This window comes from Misgurnus anguillicaudatus, chromosome 1 (assembly GCF_027580225.2).
Source record: "Misgurnus anguillicaudatus chromosome 1, ASM2758022v2, whole genome shotgun sequence".
Taxonomy (NCBI): Eukaryota; Metazoa; Chordata; class Actinopteri; order Cypriniformes; family Cobitidae; genus Misgurnus; species Misgurnus anguillicaudatus.
In genome coordinates, this window is record NC_073337.2 from 13,560,001 (window position 1) to 13,572,677 (window position 12,677).

General features: G+C 37.3%; 1 protein-coding gene across 2 annotated transcripts in view; it reads right to left on the bottom strand.

The window, feature by feature from the left end:
• Nucleotides 1–1,752: 1,752 nt before the first annotated feature.
• Nucleotides 1,753–12,677, bottom strand: part of scyl2 (SCY1 like pseudokinase 2) — a 40,469-nt gene continuing 29,544 nt past the window's right edge. For both annotated transcript variants that reach the window (XM_055190266.2, XM_055190265.2), the window contains 9 exons: nt 7,458–7,580; nt 7,232–7,345; nt 7,003–7,135; nt 6,752–6,870; nt 6,496–6,596; nt 4,512–4,590; nt 4,342–4,431; nt 3,804–3,923; nt 1,753–2,658 (listed from right to left, as the gene is read on the bottom strand). In XM_055190266.2, coding sequence (XP_055046241.1) covers nt 2,035–2,658; nt 3,804–3,923; nt 4,342–4,431; nt 4,512–4,590; nt 6,496–6,596; nt 6,752–6,870; nt 7,003–7,135; nt 7,232–7,345; nt 7,458–7,580 — 1,503 coding nt within the window. In that variant the 3' untranslated portion in view covers nt 1,753–2,034. The remainder of the gene's footprint in view (nt 2,659–3,803; nt 3,924–4,341; nt 4,432–4,511; nt 4,591–6,495; nt 6,597–6,751; nt 6,871–7,002; nt 7,136–7,231; nt 7,346–7,457; nt 7,581–12,677) is intronic.

Below are 12,677 nucleotides of genomic sequence, written 5' to 3' on the forward strand. Positions count from 1 at the left end.
TACATAAAAGTAATGAAAATATTTTTTTCCAAATTTACAGTAATGAGAAATGAAGGGCTATACTTAAAGGATTAGTCAATTTTCTTAAAAAATCCAGATAATTTACTCACCACCATGTCACCCAAAATGCCGATGTCCCTCCCCGCTCAGTCGAGAAGAAATTATGCCTCCCGAGGAAAACATTCCAGGAATCTTCTCATTTTAATGGACCCCAACACTTAACAGTTTCAATGCAGTTCAAAATTGCAGATTCAAAGGACTCCAAACGATCCCAAACGAGGCACAAAGGTCCCATCTAGCGAAACGATTGTCATCCTTGGCAGGAACAATACAAAAATATGCACTTTTAAACCACAACTTCCCGTCCCTCTTCAGTCCCGTGAAGCGCAAGCGCTATCTCTAGTAATATGTCATCACGTCAAGAGGTCACGGGTGACGTATTGAATCTACGCCCCAGTGTTTACAAGTGTGGAGAAAGAGGACCGTTTCAATGTTGTTGTATGTGGAATGATACTAATTGATGTCTTTGTGTCAGTTAATTGTTTAAAATGGTCTGCAATTGTGCGTTACATATATGAAACTTTCGACATCATTACGCAATTACGTGAGGTCGCGCTGGCACGTCACAGGATCGGAGATAGACGAGAAGTTGTGGTTCAAAAGTGCATACCTTTTTCTTGTCAAAAATGACAATAGCCTCGCCAGACAAGACCCCCATACCTCGCCTGAGATCATCCAGAGTCCCCCGAAACTGCAATTCCAAACTGCATCAAAGCTGCTACGTGTTGGGGTCCATTAAAGTCCATCAAAATGAGAAAAATCCTGAAACGCCTTCCCCAAAAACACAATTTCTTCTCGACTGAACAAAGAAAGACATCAACACCCCGGATGACATGGTGGTGAGCAAACCATCTGGATCTTTTTATTTTTAAGAAAATTGACTAATCCTTTAACTGTAATTGCAAAAACATCTTAAAGGGATAGAAAATTATGTCATCGTTTACGCACCAAAGTTTTTACAAACCTGTATTATTTCTTTGTTTTGATGAACACGAGAAGATATTTTGAGGAATGACTTGTAACCAAACCGATCATGAGCCCCATTCACTTCCATAGTATGCTTTATTCCTATATGAAAGTGAATGATGCTCATGAATGGTCTTGGATACAATCATTCCTCAAAATATCTTTCTTCGTGTTCATCAGAAAAAAGACATTTGTACAGAGTGAGAAAATTACAGAATTTTAATTTTTGGGTGAACTATCCCTTTAACAGTCCTAAATTTCTGTAATGCAAAATGATGTATATTTTTCAACCAGGAATGGTTTTACAAATAAAATTTGTTCTGCTTGTGTTACATGAATAAAGCCCATGGATTCGGTTGTACATAAGCCATTACAGACTATGAATCACAAACTCATTTGAAAGTACTGATGAGATCCCAACATGACAAACCCTACAGCTCTATTACATTTAGTTCACCTACAGTATATGACAGTGTCCTCATTTTTAAAATTCTCCTCTGTGCATCAAAATATGAAACCATAATCATCACTTACAATATATACACAAAGAAAACATTAAGAATCAACTAATTCATCCAGAAACTGTGTATGGGACCAATATCACTTTTAGCTCAAGAGACAGAGACTCAAATCAGCAATCCTCGTTCAAAGAGAAAGTCGAATCATACAGCCATGGGTGAGGATTTAGCAGAAATGAAACCAAAAGTTGATTTATTTTATGGAGCGTGTGCCAATCCAAACCTTATAACGATCAGGCGAAACAAGACGATGAATTCCAAGCTTACACTGACTAACGGTGGAAAAGCCCAAGCGTTTCGCTTCTTAAGAAACATGATGGTTTGTTCGATCCGGTTTGGTCGGTTGTTCAAAAAGGTGCACGGTGATGAGAGAGCTAAAAAAGACAAAAAAACGATTTTAAACACTGTCTTTCAAAGAAGGATACAATGTACCTTCACACCATCGTTATCGCCTTCACTGCTGATGTAGTTTCACTTGGGAATCAAAAGTCTATCCGAAAAGGTCTTTAAGGTCGTTGTTGACTGAAGTACTTTGTTTCATCATTCCAGTGTTCGTTGCTGGAGGTGCCACAGGCTGTGAAAAATTCTGTGGGTTAAAGAAGGGATTAGCCTGTCTCCCAAAACCACCTTGCATCCCCCCGGCCATTCCCATTGGAGCTGCCTGCATGGGCGCAGTCTGGGGAGGTTGGCCCGTGCCGAACTGGTTGAGCCACGGGGAAGGCGCTGTGGTTCCTGGTGCCGGATTGGGGGCCATCTGGTTCAGGCTTACTTTGGGTTTGCTAGACGTGAAGAGGGAGTCTAGGACGGACATGTCAGGGGGTTTGCCTGGCTGGTTTTGGTTCTGGGTGAGGGCACTAAAATTTGGAGTGCTGGTAGTTGTGGCCATGCCCCCGTAGAGGGCAGGATTGGTGGGTCTCATGCCCATCCCCATACCTCCTGTCTGGAAGCCCATGGGTGAGTTGAAGCCGTTGCTGACAGGGCCCATGGTGCCCATTCCTCCCATGTTGGATCCAGATGGGAACGGAGAGGAGATGTTGCCTCTAGGCCCAGAGGTTAGCGAGAGGTTGTTTAGCGACGTCATGTTGTTAAGAAGACTACTGGTTAGATCCTTTGCCTTGGAGTAAACAAATATCTTTCAGTTAGAGAAAATACATCAACTTTTCTTGATTTAAAAAAATATAATTTTAAAATTCTTGGAAAACCCTGTATGAGTTCTTGTTAATTAAATTTTTTATCAGACTCTTAAAGGGATAGTTCACCCAAAAATGAAAACAATGTCACCAATGACCCACCCCCATGTCGCTCCAAACTCATAAGACCTCCGTTCATCTTCACAACACAGTTTAAGATGTTTTAATGTTAGATTTAGTCCAAGAGCTTGTTAACCCTTCATTGAAAATCCACGCACGGCACACTGTCCATGTCCAGAAAGGCAACAAAAACACCATCAAAGTAGGTCATGTGACATCAGTGGGTCAGCAAGAATGTGTTGAAGCATCAAAAATACACCCTGGTCTTAAAATAACAAAAATTACGACTTTATTCAGCACTGTCTTCTCTTCCGCGTCTGTCGTGGGGCGCATGCGCGAGACTCAAGTCATGTGACACGGCTGACGTGTTATTTGGTGCGCCCCAGCTGTTTTTTTTGTGCACCCGGGCTTCGTTTACAGTCTGAGGGAGACGCACGCTGTAAGTTTAAAAAAAAAACTTCGCAAACATGTCTGAAGATAACACGTCATCTGCCTCACTGCAGTCACGTGACTTTAGCCTCACGCCTGCACTTTACAATAGATGCGTAAGAGAAGACAATGCTGAATAAAGTCGTAATTTTTGTTATTTTTGGACCATAATGTATTTTCAATGCTTCAACACATTCTAACTGACCCACTGATGTCACATGGACTACTTTGATGATGTTTTTATTACCTTTCTAGACATGGACAGTATACCGTACGTTGATTTTCAATGAGGGGTCAACAAGCTCTCAGAGTAAATCTAAAACATCTTAAACTGTGTTCTGAAGATGAACGGAGGTCTTACGAGTTTGGAACGACATGAGGGTGAGTCATTAATGACATTATTTTCATTTTTGTATCCCTTTAATAGATTCTGCCTAAAAAACTGTATTTCTAGATGACCTAAGCGCGGGATTAAGCAGATTTGACGCGAAAGTATTTGATGAATATATAGTACGTGTACATCATCATCTCATTTTTAACCAAGGTGACGTTTAGTAGCATTTGACATCTGAAATATTACCTGTGTTGTTGTTGTTGCTGGTTTGACACTCTGTGGAGCCAGTGGCTGCTGGCTTCTTAGTTTGGCAGCCTGTTCCTGTTCTTTAGCCAAACGCTGCTTTTCCTCCAGGGTAAGCGATACCTGGAATTAAACCACAAACAACTGTCAATACCCGAGGGAAACACCAGGACGTACACGTCTAAATAAGTCTTTCACCACATGAACTCCATTGTAAGAGACACGTGGGTAACAGAAAACAAATGAAGAGTTTCGGTGCAAAACGAGTTAACTCCATTTTTAACACTTTTGTCAAAACATGTTTATTATTATGTTATCATGTTATTATTTTATTTTATGGTGCTACTTAGCTGTATTTTTTAAGTTATGAAGGTTTAAATCAAAACAAACCAACTGCAGTTAAATTGATATTAATTGGAATGCACAACCAAAAAACAGGATTTCTGAAAAATTAAAAAAACAACGAAACTCTCTTGCAACGAAACTCTTCAAATCTTGTTAATGATCAAGTTATTTCTACATGTTGTTATGATGAACTCACTCTTGAGGGTTGAGAAGCAGTTGATGAAGGACCATTCTCTTTACCATTCACACCTGCACCTCCTGAAGTGCCACCAAAGATCTCATCAATCTACCAGAAAACAGAAATGCAATCACTTGCAATGTCATAACATAGGGCACAGATATTATATAGCTGATATAGTTACTCACATCTCTGACTTGAGTAGCTGGACTGGGTGTGCTCTTAGTCTCCTCTGATTGGTTCATTGGGTTTGTGATGTTTAAACTCCTAAAAGGGATACAATACTTGTTACAATGATACAACACTAAGTTGACTACGTATTCTGCTTGCATAATGCAGCATTTTTAAATCCTGTCAGAGCTAAAGGAATTGTGAGTATTTGCACTACAAAAAAATAATTTTCAAGAAAAAAATGTCTTGTTTTCAGTAAAAATATCCAAAAATTCTTAAATCAAGATGCTTTTTCTTGATGAGCAAAATTACCCAAGAAAATAAGTCTAGTTTTTAGACCAAAAATATGAAATTTAATTGATTTTGTGCATAAAACAAGCAAAAAAATCTGCCAATGGGGTAAGCAAGAATTTTCTTGAATTTAGGGTTTAAGATAAATTGTCCAAATTTTTTTGCTTACCCCATTGGCAGATTTTTTGCTTGTTTTATGCACAAAATCAATTAAATTTCATATTTTTGGTCTAAAAACTAGACTTATTTTCTTGGGTCGTTTTGATCATCAAGAAAAAGCATCTTAATTTATAGAAATCTTTGCTGAAAACAAGACAAAAACTAAGATTTTTTTTCTTGAAAATAATTTTTTGCAGTGATCCCTTTAACTGTTGTACTCTTCTCCCAGCTATACTAATGGCAAGCACTCTTTGATTTATAGACTTTATAATAAACTTATATACACCTTGTCAATAAATATCAATTCTGAAATATCTCATGTACCTTTTTATAAGACTATGCAACCTGATGACATCACAAATCTACAAATTATTTATTTTTTAACCACACTGCAAAAAAGGACTTATTTTCAGTAAAAAATATCTAAAACTTTTTAAATTAAGATTGAAGTATTTTCTTGATGAGCAAAATGACCTAGGAAAATAAGTCTAGTTCTAGACAAAAAATATATAATTTAAGTGAATTTGTGCTTAAAACAAGCAAAAAAATCTGCCAATGGAATAAGAAAAAAATTCTTGAATTAAGTGTTTATGAAAAAAGTAAACTTATTTCAAGAAAATACTAATTTACTTAAGTCTAAAAACTAGACTTATTTTACTGTCATTTTGCTCATCAAGAAAACACATTTCAATGTAAGAATTTTTAGATATTTCTAACTAAAAACAAGACAAAAACGCTAAGCAAAAAAAAACATCTTTTGCAGTGTAGTGCACCCAAAAATGTACATTCTGTCATTTACTCACCTTCATGTTGTTTTAAACCTGTATGAGATTTTATTTTGTTGAACACAGAAGATATTCCGATAAATGATTTTAAGCACACGGTTCACAGTCACCATTGACTTCCATTGTATCAAGTGTGCTTACCATCATTTATCAAAATATTTTTGTGTGTTTAACAGCATAAAGAAACTCATACAGGTTTAGATGCCAGAATTTTTCTGATGACAGATTTTTTTATTTTAAGGAAGTGGTTCACCCACGTGTGAATAGAGCTTAATTTTTGGCAATTTTTTCTTTTCCAGGATAAGATTCTGACAGGTTCACAAAACTTAGGATGTCAGCACCACATAAAAACTAAATCGATGTTTTAAAAGTCATTTTAAGAGGAAATTAAAGGAATAGTTCACCCAAAAATGAAAATTGTGTTATCATTTTTTTAAAATGATTGTTAGCACACAGCTGATTGTAACCATTGACTTCCATAGTAGGAAAAACAAATACAATGGAATTAAATGGGTACCGTCAACCGTGTGCTTACCATCATTTATCAAAATATCATTCATCATTTATCACAAAACGTACATAATATTTGTACCATCATTTATCAAAATATCTTCTTTTGTGTTCATCAAAATAAAAAACTCATACAGGTTAAGAACAACACGAGCATTGACAATGTAAATGATGACAGAATTTTTCCTTTTTGGGTGAACTATCCCTTTAAGAAAGAGTGATAAAGTGTGATGAGAAAAAGAAACTAAAGTGGCACCTCTGTTGCTCCTGCATGACATGCAGCTGTTCTAGTTTGGTCTTATGCTCCGCCTCCATGCGAGTCAACATGTCCTTGATCACAGCCATGAAAGAATTAAACTGAAACACACCAAATGTGTCCGTTTACCTGTGCAGACTGAGCTTGACACTGAATTACATTTGTATTCTGTGAATACGCAAGAAATCCCAATTCCCAATGGATGCTGAGTGTGTGTGATATAATGAGATGTGAAAAGTGTATTTTGTGTTTTCACCTGGTTAAGGTTAAGATTGTTATCGATGCTAAGTGACACCAGATGAGGTAAACTCTTGGAAGCCAGGTGCTCCTTTGGAATGCCTAGTTTTTTATGTGTGAAAGTGCACTTGTAGATGCCTGAAGAAAAAACAAAAAAGTTAAACTTTTTTTGTATACTGTAGATTTATAATTGTTGAATGTAAAAAAACAGCTTTTCTTTTCCAATTTCCCAAGCAAATTAATGAATTAAAAAGGTGTAAAATAAATTACCCAGAATTCCCATGAGCACAGCTGGTTCTCTAGATGGAATCTGTTGCAGGAATGGTAGAATTTCATCAATGACGTACCATTTATCCAGGTATTCCAGAATTTTGCCTAGGCACACCAATGAGTTCACCCTCACCTGGAAAACAACAACAAGAAGAAAAATAAAACCAACTCTACTCAACATATCCTTAACACAGTACATAAGACACATAAGAGAAGCAAGGACACAAACCGCTAGTGAGGATGTCTGTAAACAGGTAGATTTGATACGAGGGATAAGTGCGTTCTTCATAGAGGGATACTCGATCAGATTGGCAAAGGTGGGAATGATGTTAAGACAGAGTTCCTGTTTAGAAAAAAACAAAAATAGATGAGGCACTCTTAAATTGAAAAATCTACAAAATGTTTGATATACTTTGTAATAAACAGTCATTATACCATGAGTATAGTGTGATCACCTGTATTTGTATGGAAGGAGCCTCCACTGCTCTGTACACCATGGGCAGCACACTGTTCTTGATGTCTTCAGGTGGGGTTTTGGTCAAAAGCAGGTCCATCTTTTGTAGAAATATCAATAGGATCTGGACATAAGAGAGAAAAGAGAAATTAGAGGAAGACATAATATGTGTAAATATATTGATACCGATAACTGGATCTGTCTGCCATTAGGGCTATACATACGTATACGTATGCCATATTGACAATACTTTTTATGATTTTGCTGACAACATACAACTAAGTTTCATAAAGAAATTTGTTGGTTAATTTCTGATATACTTTTGTCACACAACTTGCAAGTGTTACACTACAAAAAATGACTTTCTTACATAGTATTTTTATCTAGCTTTTAGACAAAAAATATAAAATTTTAAAGGAACAGTATGTAGGATTGTGGCAAAAACTGGTATTGCAGTAACAAAACTTGTGGCTAAAACTGGTACTGCAATTACACAACTGGTGGCCAATACACAAAATGACAACATAAACATCAGTTGAGGGCTGCAACTCCACTTTTTAAATGACAATATCCTCACCAGACCACTGTTGTCAGTGATATAAGTATTTGAAATGAAAATTTTTTCTTAATGTCTAGTGACATATCAGGGCCATTTTATGATTAATTGATATACATTTCTTACATACTGTTCCTTTAAGTGTTTATGAAAAAAGTACATTTCAAGAAATTTCAAGATTCCATTGGTAGATTTTTAAGTGTAGTCTAAAAACTAAGGTCATTTTGCTCATCAAGAAAATAAATTTTACTTTAAGACTTTTTAGATATTTTTACTGAAAACAAGACAAAAATATAGCTGCAAGCAGCGATACGGGGCCAAGCACAATCAGCGAAATGAGCTCCCAAAGCACAGCAAGAAAGATACAACTTATCAATCACTCAGGGCGCATTGAGCACCCAAGGTGCATCAAGAACACAAGTCTCAGCAAAGAACCCAAAGCGTAGCAATGACAGAGCAGAACCACCGCAGTGCAGAGCAGCAACAGAAAACATGGCAAAAATAGAACATATGTGAACTACAGACAGGTCAAAAAGAATAGGTGAGAAAGAACAAAACTATAATAGAAGAAATTAACACCCGGCTCAGGTGGGATTCGAACCCATGAACTCAGAATCTCTATGCAAACGACTTAACAAATGCGCCACTCAGTAGACACAGCTCAAGGGGCAGCAGAAAAGAGCTTACATGCCATACAAAGAATTCAGAAGTTATAAGCAGTTCTATAAGAACTGTTATAGTTTATACCCATAGGTGGCGCTGTTCTCTGATTTCCTCAGGACGTCATGCCGAAGCTCCCTACCGATTTTTGCGCCGATATATCCGATACTTCAAAAGTTATAGCAATTTATCACAGATTTCAAAATGGCGGACAGGCGGTTCGGTCAATCCCGGCATAATACATATCGACAGATGCGGCATGAGCCAAGGAATCCGTAGACACCAAGATTATAATTTTCTGACAAACGATTCAGAAGGTATGCGCAAAAATAGCCGTTTTTCCTATCTCATGACCCATAGGTGGCGCTGTCACCAAATTTGGCATGGACCCCCATTTCATGGTCGACATGAAGCGTACCAAATTTCATCTCGATTGATCAAAGAATGACCGAGATACAGCCTCAGAACCAATTTTGCGTCAATCTCGTTAAGTTCGCGCATTAATTACTTTTGAATAAAGAAAAATATCAAAATTCTGTTCAGTCATTTCTATGCGGCTAACTCCAAAGATCACATGTGTCAAATCTCATAAGAATTGAACCAAATTTGAAGGAGGAGTAGCGAAAAAACGAAATACTGGACATTTCAAAATGGCCGATACTGTAATGGGTGGAGTCTTACTGTAAGGTATTAAAAACAATAAGCATGAGGAGAGCAATCACGTGTACTAAGTAGAATTTTCATAGAGCAAATGGATCACGAGTTATAACCATTTGAACATTGAATTTTTGAGATGATGGTGGCGCTATAGAGTTACTGCTAGAGACCCCATTTTTGGCCAAATGACTATTTATGACCACCACTACAACTGTGCCAAATTTCATCATTTTCCTATATACAGTTCATAGGGCTGCCATAGACTCCCATTGGGGAAGAAGATTAAGAAAAATAATAAATATAGCTGTAGACAGCGATACGGGGCCAAGCAACAATGGTCCTGCAACACGCAACGAAGCTGAAAGGACATGCAATTGAAGAATGCAATGCAGCAGATATGTATGGGAACTATCAGCACACAGGACTCAGAGATGAGAATGAACATAATGAAAAAATAAAAATTTTGAAGTATAATATTTATTTTCATGCTGAAAGAAGGACAGATTAGTCCAATGCTGACATAGAAAACAACTGAACCACCAAAGCATCATACATGTTACACATGAGACTTAAACCAAAAGAGCACAAACGAAATAATACCTGTAAAAATAATAAAGTAAAATACAAATAATGAATTGAAGCTTTTGACTCTAAAGTAAGAGACTTCAATTTCTGCCCTAGCCAGGATTTGAACCCATGATCTCCAGGTTTCATGCCTGTCACTCATCTGGTTGAGCTACAGGGGAGACATACATACAGACAGCTGCTTAAGCTAGATTGCTGTAGTGACAATGTGTATGTTCAAGTTTGGAGAGATTTTGACTCTACATGATACATCATTTGTATGAACCATTTTAATTCCTGCCCTACGCTGGATTCGAACCCGCAACCTCTGGATTTCATGCCCATCACGCATTTGGTTGAGCTACTGGGAAGGCATAGATTACCCCATCAAATATTCTCCATAGAAGTTTAGTTGATTAAATGGTTTAAAAGTTATTCCTGTTGACAAATGTATTACAAAGATAAATATCAAAATTCTGTTTGGTCATTTCTATGTGGCTCGGTCCAAAGATAATCTGAGCCAAATTGTGTAACAATTCAACAAACACTGCAAAAGTAGTAGCAAAAAAACTGAATACTGTACTTTTCAAAATGGCCACTACTGCATTTTTGAACTGGTGATGATGCTTGGCCACCAAATTGCAAGCCGTACAGAACATGGAAAACAGACTGGTTGAGAATAATAGGTGAGAATAAACTCAAAACAAATATTAATAGAAAAACATAACACATGCATCAGACGGGATTCGAACCCTTAACCTCTGAGTTTTGATGCATGCAATTTAGTAAACTGAGCTACACTGGCAGTGTAGCTAGCCAAGGTTTTCAGAGCTGCAAGCATTCAAATGGAGGAAGGAAGGTGCAGACATGACATTGCAGAGCAGAAATAACAAAATTACAATTTATATGAGAATCAGATAGTTTAAGTGAGAAGAGTTAAAGTTTAAGTCAAGAAAAACATGTTGTATAGGAATGCACAACATGTTATAATGCAGTCATAATAATTTAATATGACGAAGAGACAATGTCACAGGGACAGTCAACTTTGGACAGGTATTTCTCGGGAATGGCAGAGAATATAAAAAATGTGTTTGGTCATTTCTGTGCGGATTGCTCCAAAGTTTATGTGAGCAGAGCCTGGCATAAAATAAACTTAATTTGCAAAAGTAGTAGCGAAAAAACTACTTCACATATGCTATGAAATAAGATATGAACAGAATGTTGAAAACTGACAAATGAGATATCGTTGCAATCGACTTAAACCAGTGAATAAAAATTCACAAAGAAAATGAATATCAGACAAAGTTTTCAGAAGTTATGGGCTGTTTTATATAGTTTATGAACCCTAAGTGGCGCTGTCTTCAGATTTCCCAAGTACCTTCAGGACATCATACCGATGCTTCCTACCGATTTTTGTGCCGATACATTATATAGAATAATAGTTATCCCAATTTAAAACAAAATTCAAAATAGTGGACAGGCGGTTTGGTCATTTCCAGCATAATATATATCGACAGATTGGTCATGAGCCAAGGAATCCATAGACACTAAGATCATAATTTTCTATCAAACATTTCAATAGTTATGGGCAAAAAGAGCCATTTTTCATATCTCATGACCCATAGGTGGCGCTGTCCTCAAATTTCGCATGGTACCACAGTTCATGGTCCTAATGAAGGGTACCAAGTTTCATTTCAATTGATCAAAGAATGACCGAGATAATGACTCAGAACGAATTTTGGGTCGACATCGATAAATGTACGCAATTATTACTTTTGAACAAAGATAAAAATCAAAATTCTGTTCGGTCATTTCTCTGCGGCTCGGTCCAAAGATTCTCTGTGCCAAATTGCGTAACAATGCAATGAACGCTGCAAAAGTAGTAGCGAAAAAACAAAATACTGTACTTTTCAAAATGGCCGCTACTGTAATGGGTGGAGTCTTAATGTAAGGTGGTCATTGTAATGAGCGTGAGGAGAGGATTCAGATGTAGTAGGTAGAGTTTTTGTTGATCAAATGATTCTACAGTTATAACCATTTGAATATTGAATTTTTGAAGTGTTGGTGGCGCTATAGAGTTAATGCTAGAGACCCCATAGTTGGTCACATGACTATTTAGGACCACCACTACAAGTGTGCCAAATTTGTTTCATTTTCCTATGTACGGTTCATAGGGCTGCCATAGACTCCCATTGGGGAAGAAGAAATATAATAATAATAATAAATATAGCTGCAAGCAGCGATACGGGGCCAAGCACCTTCAGCGCAATGAGCACCCAAAGCACAGCAAAAACCACACGACGCAGCAAATGTGCAAACCGCAGAAAGCGCGCAATACAGAGGCCGAACCCGAAGCAAAGCAAATGCAGAGCAGAACCACTGCAGTGCGGAGCAACAACAGTAAAGATGGCAAAAATATAACACGTGTGGAAAACCAGACAGGTCGAGAAGAACGTGTTAAAGTGAACACAAAAGGAAATCCCAATAAGTGAAAGTAAGAGCTGGGATTCGAACCCATGACCTCAGGTTCCCAAAGCACAGCATTTACCACATGCGCCACTGAGTAAACGATTAAACCACTGAGTTGGTGTGTCCAAGCTATAGAATAGAGATTTAGAGCTGTAAACATTGATATCCAGCAATTACCAAAAGTGCAGAAATGACAACAGAGAGCACAAATAACTTAAATACAATGTATAGTATGAGATTCACAAAACTTAAGTGAGAAAAAAGTTAAGACAAAATACCACTGCACATGGGATTCGAACCCTTGACCTCAGAATC